The sequence below is a fragment of the Mustelus asterias genome, chromosome 22 (assembly GCF_964213995.1).
Source record: "Mustelus asterias chromosome 22, sMusAst1.hap1.1, whole genome shotgun sequence".
NCBI classification, from domain to species: domain Eukaryota; kingdom Metazoa; phylum Chordata; class Chondrichthyes; order Carcharhiniformes; family Triakidae; genus Mustelus; species Mustelus asterias.
This window is the reverse complement of record NC_135822.1, coordinates 23,103,867-23,120,154: the sequence shown is the minus strand read 5'-3', so window position 1 is coordinate 23,120,154 and position 16,288 is coordinate 23,103,867. Positions and strand designations below refer to the sequence as shown.

Below are 16,288 nucleotides of genomic sequence, written 5' to 3'. Positions count from 1 at the left end.
TGCTCCAATTGTATTATTTACAGCAAGGGTTGGAAAATGTGTTTCCTGCGTATTTTAATCTGATTGGTCCATTCCCAGTCGATGATTCCTTTCCCTAAATTTGCATTTTACTCACTTCAAACTTTATTGCTTTGCCCTACCCTCAGGATAAAGAAGGAAAGCCTTGCACATATTTCAGAATGTCCCAAGTGACTTTTGAAGAGCAGCCAGTATTTTAATGTAGGAACCGTGGCAGCCAATTTGCGCACAGCAAGATCCCACAAGCAGCACTGTGATAATGACCAGATATTCTGTTTTTTGTGATGTTGATTGGGCGGCACGGTGGCACAGTGGTTAGCACTGCTGCCTCACAGCTCCAGGGATCCGGGTTCGATTCCCAGCTCGGGTCACTGTCTGCGTGGAGTTTGCACGTTTTCTCCCCGTGTCTGCGTGGGTTTCCTCCGGGTGCTCCGGTTTCCTCCCACAGTCCAAAGATGTGCGGGTTAGGTTGATTGGCCGTGCTAAATTGACCCTAGTGTCAGGGGGATTAGCTAGGGTAAATGAGGATTCCGGGGATAGGGCCTGGATGGGATCGTTGTCGGTGCAGACACGAAGGGCCGAATGGTCTCCTTCTGCACTGTCGAGATTCTATGATTCTATGAAGGATAGACTGTGGCTGGGGCGTGATGACTGTGCTTGGCAGAAACGGGAAGATGTTCGCTAAAGGTTCTTTGCAATCGATTGAGGTGTTTGGGTGAAAAACAAACAGCAACCTCTGTTGCCCAGTGTAATGGAGGAAATGGCCTTATCAAGATGGACGGCCTCTGGAGCAGATTGAGCCAAGAACCTTACAGTACAAACTGTTGGAACCAGCTCTGCTGTTGGGCAAGGTAAGATTTGCTGGAATCGATAGTCGAGTTTGTGTGAAAGTCGGTGGTCAAATAGCTCAAATCTATGTTATCCATCTACGCCATTTCTAAAGCATTGGGGGAATACTACCAGAAACATGTAGAGGAAGCCTCCAAGAAAGAGATCAAAGACATCCTCAGGACAGGACCTTGCTGTTTGCTGATCCACACCGTTGTGAGGCCAGGAAAGTTGGTGGGCTTGGTGTCCGTGCACGTCACCGGACATCTTACCGTTAACTCTTTTATTTGATTGTGACAAATAAATATGTAACTGTTAAAAAAAAACTTCCGCTGCCCCTCTTCAAGATAATGCCAAGGGATCTCTTATGTCCATGGGGCATACAGGGCCTTAGTTTAGCATCTGATCTGAGAGACGGCACTTCCAATAATCCCTCGCTGTCACAGTGGTTAGCACTGCTGCCTCACAGCGCCAGGGATCTGGGTTCGATTCCCGGCTTGGGCCACTGTCTCTGCGGAGTCTGCACATTCTCCCCGCGTCTGCGTGGGTTTCCTCCGGGTGCTCCGGTTTCCTCCCACAGTCCAAACGATGTGCTGGTTAGGTGCACTGGCCGTGCTAAAGTCTCCCTCAGTGTTCCCGAACAGGCGCCGGAGTGTGGCGACGAGGGGATTTTCACAATAACTTCACTGCGGTGTTAATGCAAGACTAACTTGTGACACTAATAAATAAACTTTTAAAAAGTACTGCACCCTTTTGCAGCTAGGTCTGTGGAGTGGAATTTGAACCCAAGACCTCTGGTTCAGATGTGAGAATGCTATCAACTGAGCCCTGGCTGACGTTTGTAATGTAAAGTAATATCGGAGGAACGCAACCCCACCGATACCAGCCTCCCTACTGCTATTCAACACCCCCTCCGGGGTCCTTGCGCGATTATGCAAAATGGCCGATATTGAATTGGTGACCAATTCTATATCTTTTACAATTTTTGGTTCTCCTGCTTTATGGACTCCCGAGAGTGCAGAAGGAGGCCATTCAGCCCATCAAGCATGTACAGACAACAACCCAACCCAGGCCCTATCACCTTAACCCCATGTATTTACCCTGCTAATCCCCCTGACACTAAGGGACCATTTAGCATGGCCAATCAACCTAAGCTGCACATCTTTGGGCTGTGGGAGGAAACTGGAGCACCCGGGGGAAACCCACGCAGACACGTGGAGAACATGCAGACTCTACACAGACAGTTACCCGAGGCCGGAATTGAATTGGGGTCCCTGGCGCTGTGAGGCTAAATAATAGGAATGAAATTAATATTTAAACAGGAATGAAAATGGATGGTGCTGTGTGATGGCTGATTAACTGAATTTCACCTATTCGTGCAACAGCTCAGATCTGAATCTGCTAAACGACGATTTCTAATTTGCCAAGTTCGCTCATTGGAGAACGATTAAACTGTGACCTGAGCTGCTGCAACTTTAGCAATGAAGACTTGCTGCCTTAGCAGCGGACTAGTGCATTCTCCATTGCATTGTATAACAGCTGTACCCTTTATCTTGATCAATAAGGGGATCAACGGTTACGGGGAGAGGCCAGGAGAATGGGGCTGAGAATCATATCAGCCATGATTGAATGGTGGAGCATTCAATGGGCTGAATGACCTAATTCTGCTCCTATATCTTATGGTCTTATTACCCAATGTTGAAATGCTTCCCTGTTGAATGTTAAGTTTACTGAGAATCTTAGGTCTGATCTTAGAATCTTAGAATCCCTACAGCACAGAAAGAGGCCATTCAGCCCATCGAGTCTGCACCGACCACAATCCCACCCAGGCCCTACCCCCACATATTTACCCACTAATCCCTCTAACCTACGCATCCCAGGACACTAAGGGCAATTTTAGCTTGGCCAATCAACCTAACCCGCACATCTTTGGACTGTGGGAGGAAACTGGAGCACCCGGAGGAAACCCACGCAGACACGAGGAGAATGTGCAAACTCCACACAGACAGTGACCCAAGCCGGGAATCGAACCCAGGTCCCTGGAGCTGTGAAGCAGCAGTGCTAACCACTGTGCTACCGTGCCGCCCGCTAACCACTGTGCTACCGTGCCGTCTCTGTTAGCTTCATTGTTAGCTATTGCAACACTGTTCATGGGATATATCTGTTTACTTAGAAGCTACTCAAAGAGTTGGATAAATATATTATTAGGTAGAAATTTGACCAATGCAATTTAGTTGGTGTAAATGAAATTTAGTGCTGGCAAATATAAAATACTGCATTACAAAGAAGCTAAGTGAACAGATATATTCCATGAACAGTGTTGCAACAGCTAACAATGAAGCTAACAGAGACCTAAGATTCTCAGTAAACTTAACATTCAACAGGGAAGCATTTCAACATTGGGTAATAAGACGATAAGATATAGGAGCAGAAGAAGTGACCTTCTTTAAATTTGCTGCATCTCCTGCTTTAGTATGATCTGTACGCATTCAGTTTCTGAATCCAGGTTATTAACATAAATTGCAAACAGAATGAGTGCAATCTCTGGACACTCCAATATGATTTCTTTCACAGACACTCTGCTCCCAATTCTTTGGTCAATGATTTATCCATTTTCAGATTTTAGTTTTGGACCACCAACATAACGAGTTTAACTAGCAACCTCTTTGTGGACAAACAGAAAAACGCTGGAAAGTCTCAGCAGGTCTGGCAGCATCTGTGGAGAGAGAATAGAGCCAAATGTTGAGAGTCTGGATGACCCTTCATCAGAGCTCTGACGAAGGGTCATTGAGGCTCGAAACATTTGGCTCTATTCTCTCTCCACAGATGCTGTCAGACCTGCTGAGACTTTCCAGCACTTTTCTGTTTTTGTTTTGGATTCCAGCATTCCCAGTATTTTGGAAGTTAATGAGGGACTTCCCCACAGCTGACTTGTGTTGTCACCTCATTGAAGCAATGGGTTATGTATGTCAGACTGGTTCTTGTCCATCCGAATCACAGAATCATAGAACTCCCACAGAGCAGAAAGGGGCCATTTGGCCCTTTGAGCTTGCACCGACCACAATCCCACTCAGTGGTTAGCCCTGCTGCCTCACGGCACCAAGGACCCGGGTTCAATTCCGGCCTCGGGTGACTGTCTGTGTGGAGTTTGCATTTTCTCCCTTTATCTGTGGGTGCTCCTGTTTCCTCCCAGACTCCAAAGATGTGTGGGTTAGGTGGATTGGCCACGCTAAATTGCCCTTTAGTGTCAGGGGGGCTAGCAGGTTAAATACATGGGGTTAAGCGGGTAGGGGTTGGGTGCACTGCACTGTGGGGACTTTCTGAGGCCCTATCCCTGTAACCCCACATATTTACCCTGCTAATCCCCCTGACATTAAGGGACAATTTAGCATGGCCAATCAACCTAACCCAAACATCTTTGGAATCCTTGATGCTTGTTGCTTAGTGAATTGTTGTACCGATCATCCTCAAATTTGTCTCCCGATAATTAATCCATTATTTTATCTTTAATTGAATGGGTCACTTGTTGCCTCCATCTGTTGTTAAATATGGACAGCATGTCATGGCGTTTCCAATCTTCTGCCACTTCACTAGTGCTCAGTGGCTCCCTCAATATTGGCCATTAATACTGCATAAGTCTTCGTTCTGGTTTCTTCCAGCATTCTGAGATAAACAGCATTCATCTCCGAGGACTTATTTGTTTCGAGCTCCTTCAGCCTGTCAAGTATACTTTTATTTATCTTGAAGTGATTGATTTTGCTTAGGTTATTTCTGCTTCAAGAAGCATATATAGTGCGTGTCACTCCCTCTGAAGAGCTGATGGAAGGAATCGTTCAGGATATTTACGACTTGTGTTCATTTTTGGTTTCCAGCCTGTTTACATGTATTAAAGTTTTTGACAACAAATTACATTAAAATAACATAGAAAAACCCTTCAAAGCACATTTATTTCTGCCCTGTTATGAGGGGTGGCACGGTGGCACAGTGGTTAGCACTGCTGCCTCACAGCTCCAGGGACCTGGGTTCGATTCCCAGCCTCGGGTCACTGTCTGTGTGGAGTTTGCACATTCTCCCTGTGTCTGCGTGGATTTCTTCCGGGTGCTCCGGTTTCCTCCCACAGTCCAAAGATGTGCAGGTTAGGTGCACTGGCCATGCTAAATTGCCCTTCAGTGTCCCAGGATGCATAGGTTAGAGGGTTTTGAAAAAAAATCATTCATGGGACATGGGCATCGCTGGCTGGTCAGCATTTACTGCCCATTCCTAGTTGCCCTTGAAGGGCAATTGAGAGTCAACCACATTGCTGTGGCTGTGGAGTCACAAGTAGGCCAGACTAGGGAAGGATGGCAGATTTCCTTCCCTAAAGGACATGAGTGAACCAGATGGGTTTTTACAACAGTCATCAGTCGATTCTTAATTCCAGTTATTTTTTATTGAATTCAAATTTCATCATCTGCCGTGGTGGGATTCAAACCCGGGTCCCCAGAACATTAGCTGAGTTTCTGGATTAATAGTTTAGCGATAATACCACTAGGCCATCATCTCCCCATTAGCAGGGTAAATATGTGGGGTTACGGGGATAAGGCCTAGGTGGGATTGTGGTCAGTGCAGAGTTGACGGGCCAAATGGCCGCCTTCTGCACTGTAGGGATTCTATAATTCTGTGATACTGGAAAATTCAATTATTTTTACTCATGTGCTTAGCCACAGCCTCTGTAATCCGATCTTTCTCTGCGCCCTAGCTATGACTGCAACACTACATTCTGCATTCTCTCCTTGCCTTCTCCCCTATGTACTCTATGAATGGTATGCTTTATATAGCGTGCAAGAAACAATACTTTTCACTGTATCCCAATACATATGACAATAACAAATCAAATCGAATCTTTATCCAGCTTTCTCTTTGTATCTCTGATCAAACTTTTAGTTTTGTTTTCAATTTCTTAAATATTCATAGAATCATACAGTGCAGGAGAGGCCCTTCGGCCCATCGAGCCACCCCGACACATTAGAAACACCTGAACTCCCACCTAATCCCATCTGCCAGCATTTGGCCCATAGCCCTGAATGTTATGATGTGCTAAGTGCTCATTCAGGTACTTTTTAAAGGATGTGAGGCATCCCGCCTCCACCACCCTCCCAGGCAGCGCATTCCAGACCGTCACCACCCTCTGGATAAAAAGGTTTTTCCTCACATCCCCCCCTAAACCTCCTGTCCCTCACCTTGAACCTATCTCCCCTCGAGACTGACCCTTCAACTAAGGAGAACAGTTGCTCCTCATCCACTCTGTCCATGTCGCTCATAATCATGTACACCTCGATCAGGTCGCCCCCTCAGTCAGAAAATCATAACTATCTTAAATTCATGCAGTGCAGAAGAGGCCCTTTGGCCCATCGAGTCTGTACTGACACGTGAGAAATACCTGAACTCCCACCTAATCCCATTTACCAGCACTTAGCCAGTAGCTCGAATAATAATAAAGAATCATTTTTGGGGTGACAGGTTGTCACTAATGGAGCACTGAGAGCTTAGTGTTCAGGTCTCAGCGGTTTACAATCGATATCAATGACTTGGATGAGAGGACTAAGTTTAATATGCATAAGTTTGCTGATGGTACGAAGCTGGGTGAGAAAGTAATCTGTGAGGAGGTGACTGCAGACGGGTGGAGACCAATTAAGTGGTTGGGCGAGAAGGTGGTAGTTGGAGTGTAATGTGGTGAGAAAACTGGAAAAGCAGAATATTTAAAAAAAGAGAGAGACTGGTAAATGATACTCAGAGAACATAAGAACATAGGCCCGAACGGTAGCACAGTGGTTAGCACTGCTGCCTCGCAGCGCCAGGGACCCGGGTTCGATTCCCAGCTCGGGTCACTGTCTGTGTGGAGCTTGCACATTCACCCTGTATCTGCGTGGATTTCCTCCGGGTGCTCCGGTTTCCTCCCACAGTCTGAAAGACGTGCTGGTTAGGCGCATTGACCCGAACAGGCGCCGGACTGTGGCGACTGGGGGAATTTCACAGTAACTTCATGTAACTTCTTGTGTTAATGTAAGCCTTGCTTGTGACTAATAAGTAAACTTTAAAGAACTAGGAGCAGGAGTAGGCTACCTGGCCCCTTGAGCCTGCTCTGGCATTCAGTAAGATCATGGCTGATCTTTTCGTAGACTCTTCTGCTCCAACGAAAACAACCCAAGCTTACGCAACCTCTCTTCATAACTTAAATGTTCCATCCCAGGCAGCATCCTGGTGAATCTCCTCTACATCTCCTCCAGTGCGTTCACATCTTTCGTATAACGTGGTGACCAGAATTGCACGCAGTAATCTAGCTGTGGCGTCACCGAAGTTCTATTCATTCCAGTAAACCTAGACTCTGTGCAAAGATTATTTATCCTGTTTATTTATTTCCTGATTTGTCTGTTAAGCCACTTAAAGGTCAAATATATTGAGACTGAGTTTGTTGATTTTAGAAATGTAACTAACATTCATTCTTTCAGCATTGTACCTACAATGGAGTTCTACTTGGCCTCCTATGAAGTGCTACCCAGCAACCCATCCAAAATTTGTATATCAGTCATTTCCCCATTTCTTTGAATTGAACCCTTTTACGGTCATAGACAGCTCCTTGATCTACGTATTTTTGACTTCATGTTGATAGAGAAGCAATGGCCTAGTGGTATTATAGAATCCCTGCAGTGCAGAAGGAGGCCATTTGGCCTATCAAGTCTGCACCGACCACAATCCCACCCAGGCCCTATTCCCCTAACCCCACGTATTTACCCTGCCAATCCCCCGACCCTAGGGTCAATTTACCATGGCCAATCAACCTAACCCACACATCTTTGGACTGTGGGAGGAAACCGGAGCACCCGGAGGAAACCCACACAGACACGAGGAGAATGTGCAAACTCCACACAGACAGTGACCCAAGGCCGGAATTGAACCCAGGTCCCTGGCGCTGTGAGGCAGCAGTGCTAACCACTGTGCCACCGTGCCGCCCGTGACTATTAATCCAGAAACTCAGCTAATGTTCTGGGGACCCGGGTTTGAATCCCGCCACGGCAGACAGTGGAATTTGAATTCAATTTTTTAAAAATCTGGAATTAAAAATCATGAAACCATTGTCAGAAAAACTCATCTGGTTCACTAATGTCCTTTAGGGAAGGAAATCTGCTGTTCTTCCTGGTCTGGCCTACATGTGACTCCAGAGCCACAGCAATGTGGTTGACTCTCAATTGCCCTCCAAGGGCAACTAGGGATGGGCAATAAATGCTGGCCAGCCAGCGACGCCCATGTCTCTCGAGTGAATAAAAGAAGCCTATAACCAGGTGTGAGGACAGGAAATTGCCAATGCTGTTCATTGTTTAATGACAAGTTATTTTTAATCTTCAATAAATTTGAATAACCACCTTTATCATGATGTCAGTCCACAGACTGGAAACAGGTGGTTACTGCCACCTAGGAGAGCACTTCAAAAGGCATGGTAGGATTATTAGCTGCTTGTGACACCGTTTTAGTGTTAACTAATTAATAAGCAAATTAATTTTAAAAAATTGTTCTGCCCATTCAGGAAGGGATCACTCGGCATTCCGTGTGTACATTCCAATAATGTATGAGCTTATGCCTCAGTAGTGGCAGGGTGACACGGTGGCGCAATGGTTAGCACTGCTGCCTCACAGCCCCAGGGACCCGGGTTCGATTCCCAGCCTCGGGTCACTGTCTGTGTGGAGTCTGCACGTTCTCCCTCTGTCTGCGTGGATTTCCTCCGGGTGCTCCGGTTTCCTCCCACAGTCCAAAGATGTGCAGGTTAGGTGCATTGGCCATGCTAAATTGCCCTTCAGTGTCCCAGGATGCATAGGTTAGACAGTTTTGAAAAAAAATCATTCATGGGACATGGGCGTCGCTGGCTGGCCAGCATTTACTGCCCATTCCTAGTTGCCCTTGAAAGGCAATTGAGAGTCAACCACATTGCTGTGGCTGTGGAGTCACAAGTAGGCCAGACTAGGTAAGGATGGCAGATTTCCTTCCCTAAAGGACATTAGTGAACCAGATGGGTTTTTACAACAGTCATCAGTCGATACTTAATTCCAGATATTTTTTATTGAATTCAAATTCCATCATCTGCCGTGATGGGATTCAAACCCGGGTCCCCAGAACATTAGCTGAGTTTCTGGATTAATAATTTAGCGATAATACCACTAGGCCATCACCTCCCCATTAGCAGGGTAAATATGTGGGGTTACGGGGATAAGGCCTAGGTGGGATTGTGGTCAGTGCAGACTTGATGGGCCAAATAGCCGCCTTCTGCAATGTAGGGATTCTACAATTCTATGATAATTCAATTATTTTTACTGATGTGCTTAGCCACAGCCTCTGTAATCCGATCTTTCTCTGCGCCCTAGCTATGACTGTAACACTACATTCTGCATTCTCTCCTTTCCTTCTCCCCTATGTACTCTATGAATGGTATGCTTTATATAGCGTGCAAGAAACAATACTTTTCACTGTATCCCAACACATATGACAATAACAAATCAAATCGAATCTTTATCCAGCTTTCTCTTTGTATCTCTGATCAAACTTTTAGTTTTGTTTTCAATTTCTTAAATATTCATAGAATCATACAGTGCAGGAGAGGCCCTTCGGCCCATCGAGCCGCCCCAACACCTTAGAAACACCTGAACTCCCACCTAATCCCATCTGCCAGCACTTGGCCCATAGCCCTGAATGTTATGATGTGCTAAGTGCTCATCCAGGTACTTTTTAAAGGATGTGAGACATCCCGCCTCCACCACCCTCCCAGGCAGTGCATTCCAGACCGTCACCACCCTCTGGGTAAAAAGGTTTTTCCTCACATCCCCCCCTAAACCTCCTGCCCCTCACCTTGAACCTATCTCCCCTCGAGACTGACCCTTCAACTAAGGAGAACAGTTCCTCCTCATCCACTCTGTCCATGTCGCTCATAAACATGTACACCTCGATCAGGTCGCCCCCTCAGTCAGAAAATCATAAATATCACAAATTCATGCAGTGCAGAAGAGGCCCTTTGGCCCATCGAGTCTGTACTGACACGTGAGAAACACCTGAACTCCCACCTAATCCCATTTACCAGGACTTAGCCAGTAGCCCGAATAATAATAAAGAATCATTTTTGGGGTGACAGGTTGTCACTAATGGAGCACTGAGAGCTTAGTGTTCAGGTCTCAGCGGTTTACAATCGATATCAATGACTTGGATGAGAGGACTAAGTTTAATATGCATAGGTTTGCTGATGATACGAAGCTGGGTGAGAAAGTAAGCTGTGAGGAGGACACAAAGTGACTGCAGACGGGTGGAGACCAATTAAGTGGTTGGGTGAGAAGGTGGTAGTTGGAGTGTAATGTGGTAAGAAAACTGGAAAAGCAGAATATTTAAAAAAAGAGAGACTGGTAAATGATACTCAGAGAACACAAGAACATAGGCCCGAACGGTAGCACAGTGGTTAGCACTGCTGCTTCGCAGCGCCAGGGACCCGGGTTCGATTCCCAGCTCGGGTCACTGTCTGTGTGGAGCTTGCACATTCTCCTCGTGTCTGCGTGGGTTTCCTTCAGGTGCTCAGGTTTCCTCCCTCATTCTGAAAGACGTGCTGGTTAGGTGCATTGACCCGAACAGGCGCCGGACTGTGGCGACTGGGGGAATTTCACAGTAACTTCATGTAACTTCTTGTGTTAATGTAAGCCTTGCTTGTGACTAATAAGTAAACTTTAAAGAACTAGGAGTAGGAGTAGGCTACCTGGCCCCTTGAGCCTGCTCTGGCATTCAGTAAGATCATGGCTGATCTTTTTGTAGACTCTTCTGCTCCAACGAAAACAACCCAAGCTTACGCAACCTCTCTTCATAACTTAAATGTTCCATCCAAGGCATGGTTCCATCCCAGGCAGCATCCTGGTGAATCTCCTCTACATCTCCTCCAGTGCGTTCACATCTTTCGTATAATGTGGTGACCAGAATTGCACGCAGTAATCTAGCTGTGGCGTCACCGAAGTTCTATTCATTCCAGTAAACCTAGACGCCGTGCAAAGATTATTTATCCTGTTTATTTATTTCCTGATTTGTTTGTTAAGCCACTTAAAGGTCACATTTATTTAGACTGAGTTTGTTGATTTTAGAAATGTAGCTAACGTTCATTCTTTCAGCATTGTACCTACATGGAGTTCTACTTGGCCTCCTATGAAGTGCTACCCAGCAACCCATCCAAAATTTGTATATCAGTCATTTCCTCATGTCTTTGAATTGAACCCTTTTACGGTCATAGACAGCTCCTTGATCTACGTATTTTTGACTTCATGTTGATAGGGAAGCAATGGCCTAGTGGTATTATAGAATCCCTGCAGTGCAGAAGGAGGCCATTTGGCCTATCAAGTCTGCACCGACAACAATCCCACCCAGGCCCTATTCCCCTAACCCCACGTATTTACCCTGCCAATCCCCCGACCCTAGGGTCAATTTACCATGGCCAATCAACCTAATCCACACATCTTTGGACTGTGGGAGGAAACCAGAGCACCCGGAAGAAACCCACGCAGACACGAGGAGAACGTGCAAACTCCACACAGACAGTGACCCAAGGCCGGAATTGAACCCGGGTCCCTGGCGCTGTGAGGCAGCAGTGCTAACCACTGTGCCACCCGTGATTATTAATCCAGAAACTCAGCTAATGTTCTGGGGACCCGGGTTTGAATCCCGCCACGGCAGACAGTGGAATTTGAATTCAATTTTTTTAAAGATCTGGAATTAAAAATCATGAAACCATTGTCAGAAAAACTCATCTGGTTCACTAATGTCCTTTAGGGAAGGAAATCTGCTGTCCTTACCCGGTCTGGCCTACATGTGACTCCAGAGCCACAGCAATGTGGATGACTCTCATAGAACCATAGAACCATAGAAAATTACAGCTCAGAAACAGGCCTTTTGGCCCTTCTTGTCTGTGCTGAACCATTTTATGCCTAGTCCCACTGACCTGCACTTGGACCATATCCCTCCACACCCCTCTCATCCATGAACCCGTCCAAGTTTTTCTTAAATGTTAAAAGTGACCCCGCATTTACCACTTTATCCGGCAGCTCATTCCACACTCCCACCACTCTCTGCGTGAAGAAGCCCCCCCTAATATTCCCTTTAAACTTTTCTCCTTTCACCCTTAACCCATGCCCTCTGGTTTTTTTCTCCCCTAGCCTCAGCGGAAAAAGCCTGCTTGCATTCACTCTATCTATACCCATCAAAATCATATACACCTCTATCAAATCTCCCCTCAATCTTCTACGCTCCAGGGAATAAAGTCCCAACCTATTCAATCTCTCTCTGTAACTCAGCTTCTCAAGTCCCGGCAACATCCTTGTGAACCTTCTCTGCACTCTTTCAATCTTATTTACATCCTTCCTGTAACTAGGTGACCAAAACTGTACACAATACTCCAAATTCGGCCTCACCAATGCCTTATATAACCTTACCATAACACTCCAACTTTTATACTTGATACTCCGATTTATAAAGGCCAATGTACCAAAGGCACTCTTTACGACCCTATCCACCTGTGACGTCACTTTTAGGGAATTCTGTACCTGTATTCCCAGATCCCTCTGTTCAACTGCACTCTTCAGAGTCCTACCATTTACCCTGTACGCTCTTCTTTGGTTTGTTCTTCCAAAGTGCAATATCTCACACTTGTCTGCATTAAATTCCATTTGCCATTTTTCAGCCCATTTTTCTAGTTGGTCCAAATCCCTCTGCAAGCTTTGAAAACCTTCCTCACTGTCCACTACACCTCCAATCTTTGTATCATCAGCAAACTTGCTGATCCAATTTACCACATTATCATCCAGATCATTGATATAGATGACAAACAACAATGGACTCAACACCGATCCCTGCGGCACACCACTAGTCACAGGCCTCCACTCAGAGAAGCAATCCTCCACAACTCTCTGGCTTCTTCCATTGAGCCAGTGTCTTATCCAATTTACTACCTCCCCATGTATACCTAGCGACTGAACCTTCCTAACTAACCTTCCATGAGGGACCTTGTCAAAGGCCTTGCTGAAATCCAGGTAGACAACATCCATTGCCTTCCCTTCATCCACTTTCCTGGTAACCTCCTCGAAAAACTCTCATAGATTGGTCAAACATGACCTACCACGCACAAAGCCATGTTGACTCTCCCTAATAAGTCCCTGTCTATCCAAATATTTGTAGATCCTATCCCTTATCACGCTTTCCAATAACTTGCCCACCACCGACGTCAAACTTACTGGCCGATAATTTCCCGGATTTCTTTTGGAACCTTTTTTAAACAACGGAACAACATGAGCCACCCTCCAATCATCCGGCACCTCCCCCGTGAATACTGACATTTTAAATATGTCTGCCAGAGCCCCTGCAAGTTCAACACTAGCTTCCCTCAAGGTCCGTGGGAATACCCTGTCCGGTCCTGGGGATTTATCCACTCTGATTTGCCTCAAGACAGCGAGCACCTCCTCCCCTTTAATCTGTAAATGTTCCATGGCCTCCCTACCAGTTTGCCCTATTTCCGTAGACTCCATGCCCGTTTCCTCAGTAAATACGGATGCAAAAAAACCATTTAGTATCTCTCAATTGCCCTCCAAGGGCAACTAGGGATGGGCAATAAATGCTGGCCAGCCAGCGACGCCCATGTCTCTCGAATGAATAAAAGAAGCCTATAACCAGGTGTGAGGACAGGAAATTGCCAATGCTGTTCATTGTTTAATGACAAGTTATTTTTAATCTTCAATAAATTTGAATAACCACCTTTATCATGATGTCAGTCCACAGACTGGAAACAGGTGGTTACTGCCACCCAGGAGAGCACTTCAAAAGGCATGGTAGGATTATTGGCTGCTTGTGACAGCGTTTTAGTGTTAACTAATTAATAAGCAAATTAATTTAAAAAAATTGTTCTGCCCATTCAGGAAGGGATCACTCGGCATTCCGTGTGTACATTCCAATAATGTATGAGCTTGTGCCTCAGTAGTGGCAGGGGTGACACGGTGGCGCAATGGTTAGCACTGCTGCCTCACAGCGCCAGGGACCCGGGTTCGATTCCAGCCTTGGTAACTGTATGTGTGGAGTTTGCACTTCCTCCCCGTATCTGCTTGGGTTAGCTCCGATTTCCTCCCACACTCCAAAAATTAAAGTTTACTTATTTGTGTCACAAGTAGGCTTACGTTAACACTGCCATGAAGTTACTGTGAAAATCCCCTAGTCACCACACTCTGGCGCCTGTTCGGGTACACTGCGGGAGAATTTAGCATGACCAATGCACCTAACCAGCACATCTTTTGGACTGTGGGAGGAAACCAGAGCACCTAGAGGAAACCCATGCAGACACAGGGAGAATGTGCAGACTCCGCACAGACAGTGACCCAAGCCGGGAATCGAACCTGGGTCTCTGGCACTGTGAGGCAGCAGTGCTAACCACTGTGCCACTATGCTGCCCCATGTGCGGGTTAGGTGGATTGGCCATGCTAAATTGTCTCTTAGAGTCAGGGAGATTAGCAGAGTAAATACGTGGGGTTACGGGGATGGGACCTGGGTGGGATTGTTGTTAGTGCAGACTTGATGGGCCGAATGACTTTCTTCTGCACTGTAGTAATTCTCTGATTCTAGTGGATCAACTGCCATTGTACTCCAGAGAACTGATAACTAGTACGGAGCCAGGCCACTCCTAAACAAAGGTTACTGAGATTGTAGTTAGGGGTTCAGGTATTTAAAATTCCAGCAACATCAGCAATGTGTTGGCACTCACTCTAACCAGGTTTTTAATGTAACCCGCATCCCTCCCCTCCAGGTTAACCTGCAGTTACAGTAAACAAGGGAACATTCACAATCACTCTCTATTAGGGACCACACAACAGCAACTTCCAGTAGACAGACAACTGAAGACATTCCTATTTCTGCAACACCTCAGCATGCCCAGCCTGGGTAAGGAACTGCCTGCTTTAACTCCCTCTGAACAGCTCCCAGCAAAAGCAACCGGTGGGATAAAGAGTGAAGCCGGACAGAACGAGTTGTCCTGGCCCTGAGAGAAAGCTCAGTTACAAGATGCCTCTGCGGAAAGGCAGCCGCGGCAGGCAATGAAACACAGCCCCTAAGTTCAGGGGATTCCACAGGGGGGCCAGTTTGCCAACACTGAGCTGGCACACGGTCCCCTCCAACCCAGAGGAAGGGCACAGATTGGGGCAAGGGGAAATCCAGACAGCCCGGAGAGTGAGGAATCCTTGTGCCCTCTCCAGCTGGGGTGGGTGTCACAGATACAGCTGTAACTTTATTCCATTATAAAACAAAACTCTTTGGAAATGTCCACAAAAAACAAGTGGGGCGACTCGTTTAAGGTCTCAATTTCTCAGTTCAGTTTTATTCTACCTTTGTCCCATTTTGCCACTGGCTGGTGTCTGTGTAATGGAACGGAATATTCCCCCAATAGGCAGAGAGAGAGAGAGACCACTATCCGCCCTCCCACCCCACTCTAACCAGACACTCTGCAATATCCCCCATTCAAAAGAGAAATAAATATCCACAAGTCCCATCCAGTAAACTCTGGGTGAGGAGTGACATTCCCAGATTTCGGCTGTAGATGAAACTTGCGCTGTGTGTAAACTGGTTTAAAATCACAAAGGGGAGGGGGGGGGTTCAATCCCAACTCCAGTCACCCCAACTCTAGTCACCCCCCCCCCCCCTCCCCACCTAGTCTGGAACAACTTGCACCTGTCTCTTTTAGCTGCTGTGACCACCTTTGAAACTTCTTAATGATATCCTTGACTGTCAGTCTTCAATGTTCACAAACAGTGCATCTTCCCACGGGGTGATATTTGTCTTCAGACTTTGAGATATGACTTGATCCTTCACCCAATTTTAACTGACTCCCCCCTCCCCCTCTCCCCACCCGTCCCCTCAGTCCCCCTCCCCAGGGGTCCTGCCTCTTGTGCCCTGTCTTACCTGCTGTCCTGTGTAAGATCCAGACCGCTAGCAGCAAGGATTGCAGACTGATGCCTCTGAGTGCGGGCATGGCGATTGCTGCTCTTGGGGGGGGGGGGGGAAACACTCGCTGTCGTCCTTTATCTTTGCAAAATTTGCTCACATTCTGGCCAGTGGCAACGAACTGGAAAAGTGACCGCGGGAAAAGGGGAGCAGATCCCGGGCGCCTCTCAAACTGGTCCGCCTCTGCTCCACATCTCTCTGTGTGCAGAATTGCCCTCGACCGAGAAACTCTCACAAGCTGATCCAGTCTCCCACTGTGGAGTTAACGTTGAACTTGGAGACACCGCGTCACTCGAAAGCTGGCAAAGTGCCGGCACACACAGAGAGAGAGAGAGAAGTGCTTGAGCAAAGACACAGTTTAACCACCGTGTCATCTAGTGTCGATCTGAAGAATGCAAGCAAAGGGTTGTTGAAGTTC

The 16,288-nt window shown here is 46.7% G+C and overlaps 1 protein-coding gene and 1 pseudogene across 1 annotated transcript in view; one reads left to right on the top strand and one right to left on the bottom strand.

Annotated features, from left to right (window-relative positions):
* Positions 1–16,070, bottom strand: part of vwa1 (von Willebrand factor A domain containing 1) — a 68,851-nt gene extending 52,781 nt beyond the window's left edge. Inside the window, exon 1 of the mRNA XM_078238919.1 lies at positions 15,829–16,070. Within this exon, the coding sequence (XP_078095045.1) occupies positions 15,829–15,898 (70 nt within the window). The 5' untranslated portion in view covers positions 15,899–16,070. The remainder of the gene's footprint in view (positions 1–15,828) is intronic.
* On the top strand, positions 693–1,124 carry LOC144509753 (small ribosomal subunit protein uS9 pseudogene; annotated as a pseudogene).
* Positions 16,071–16,288: the final 218 nt, after the last annotated feature.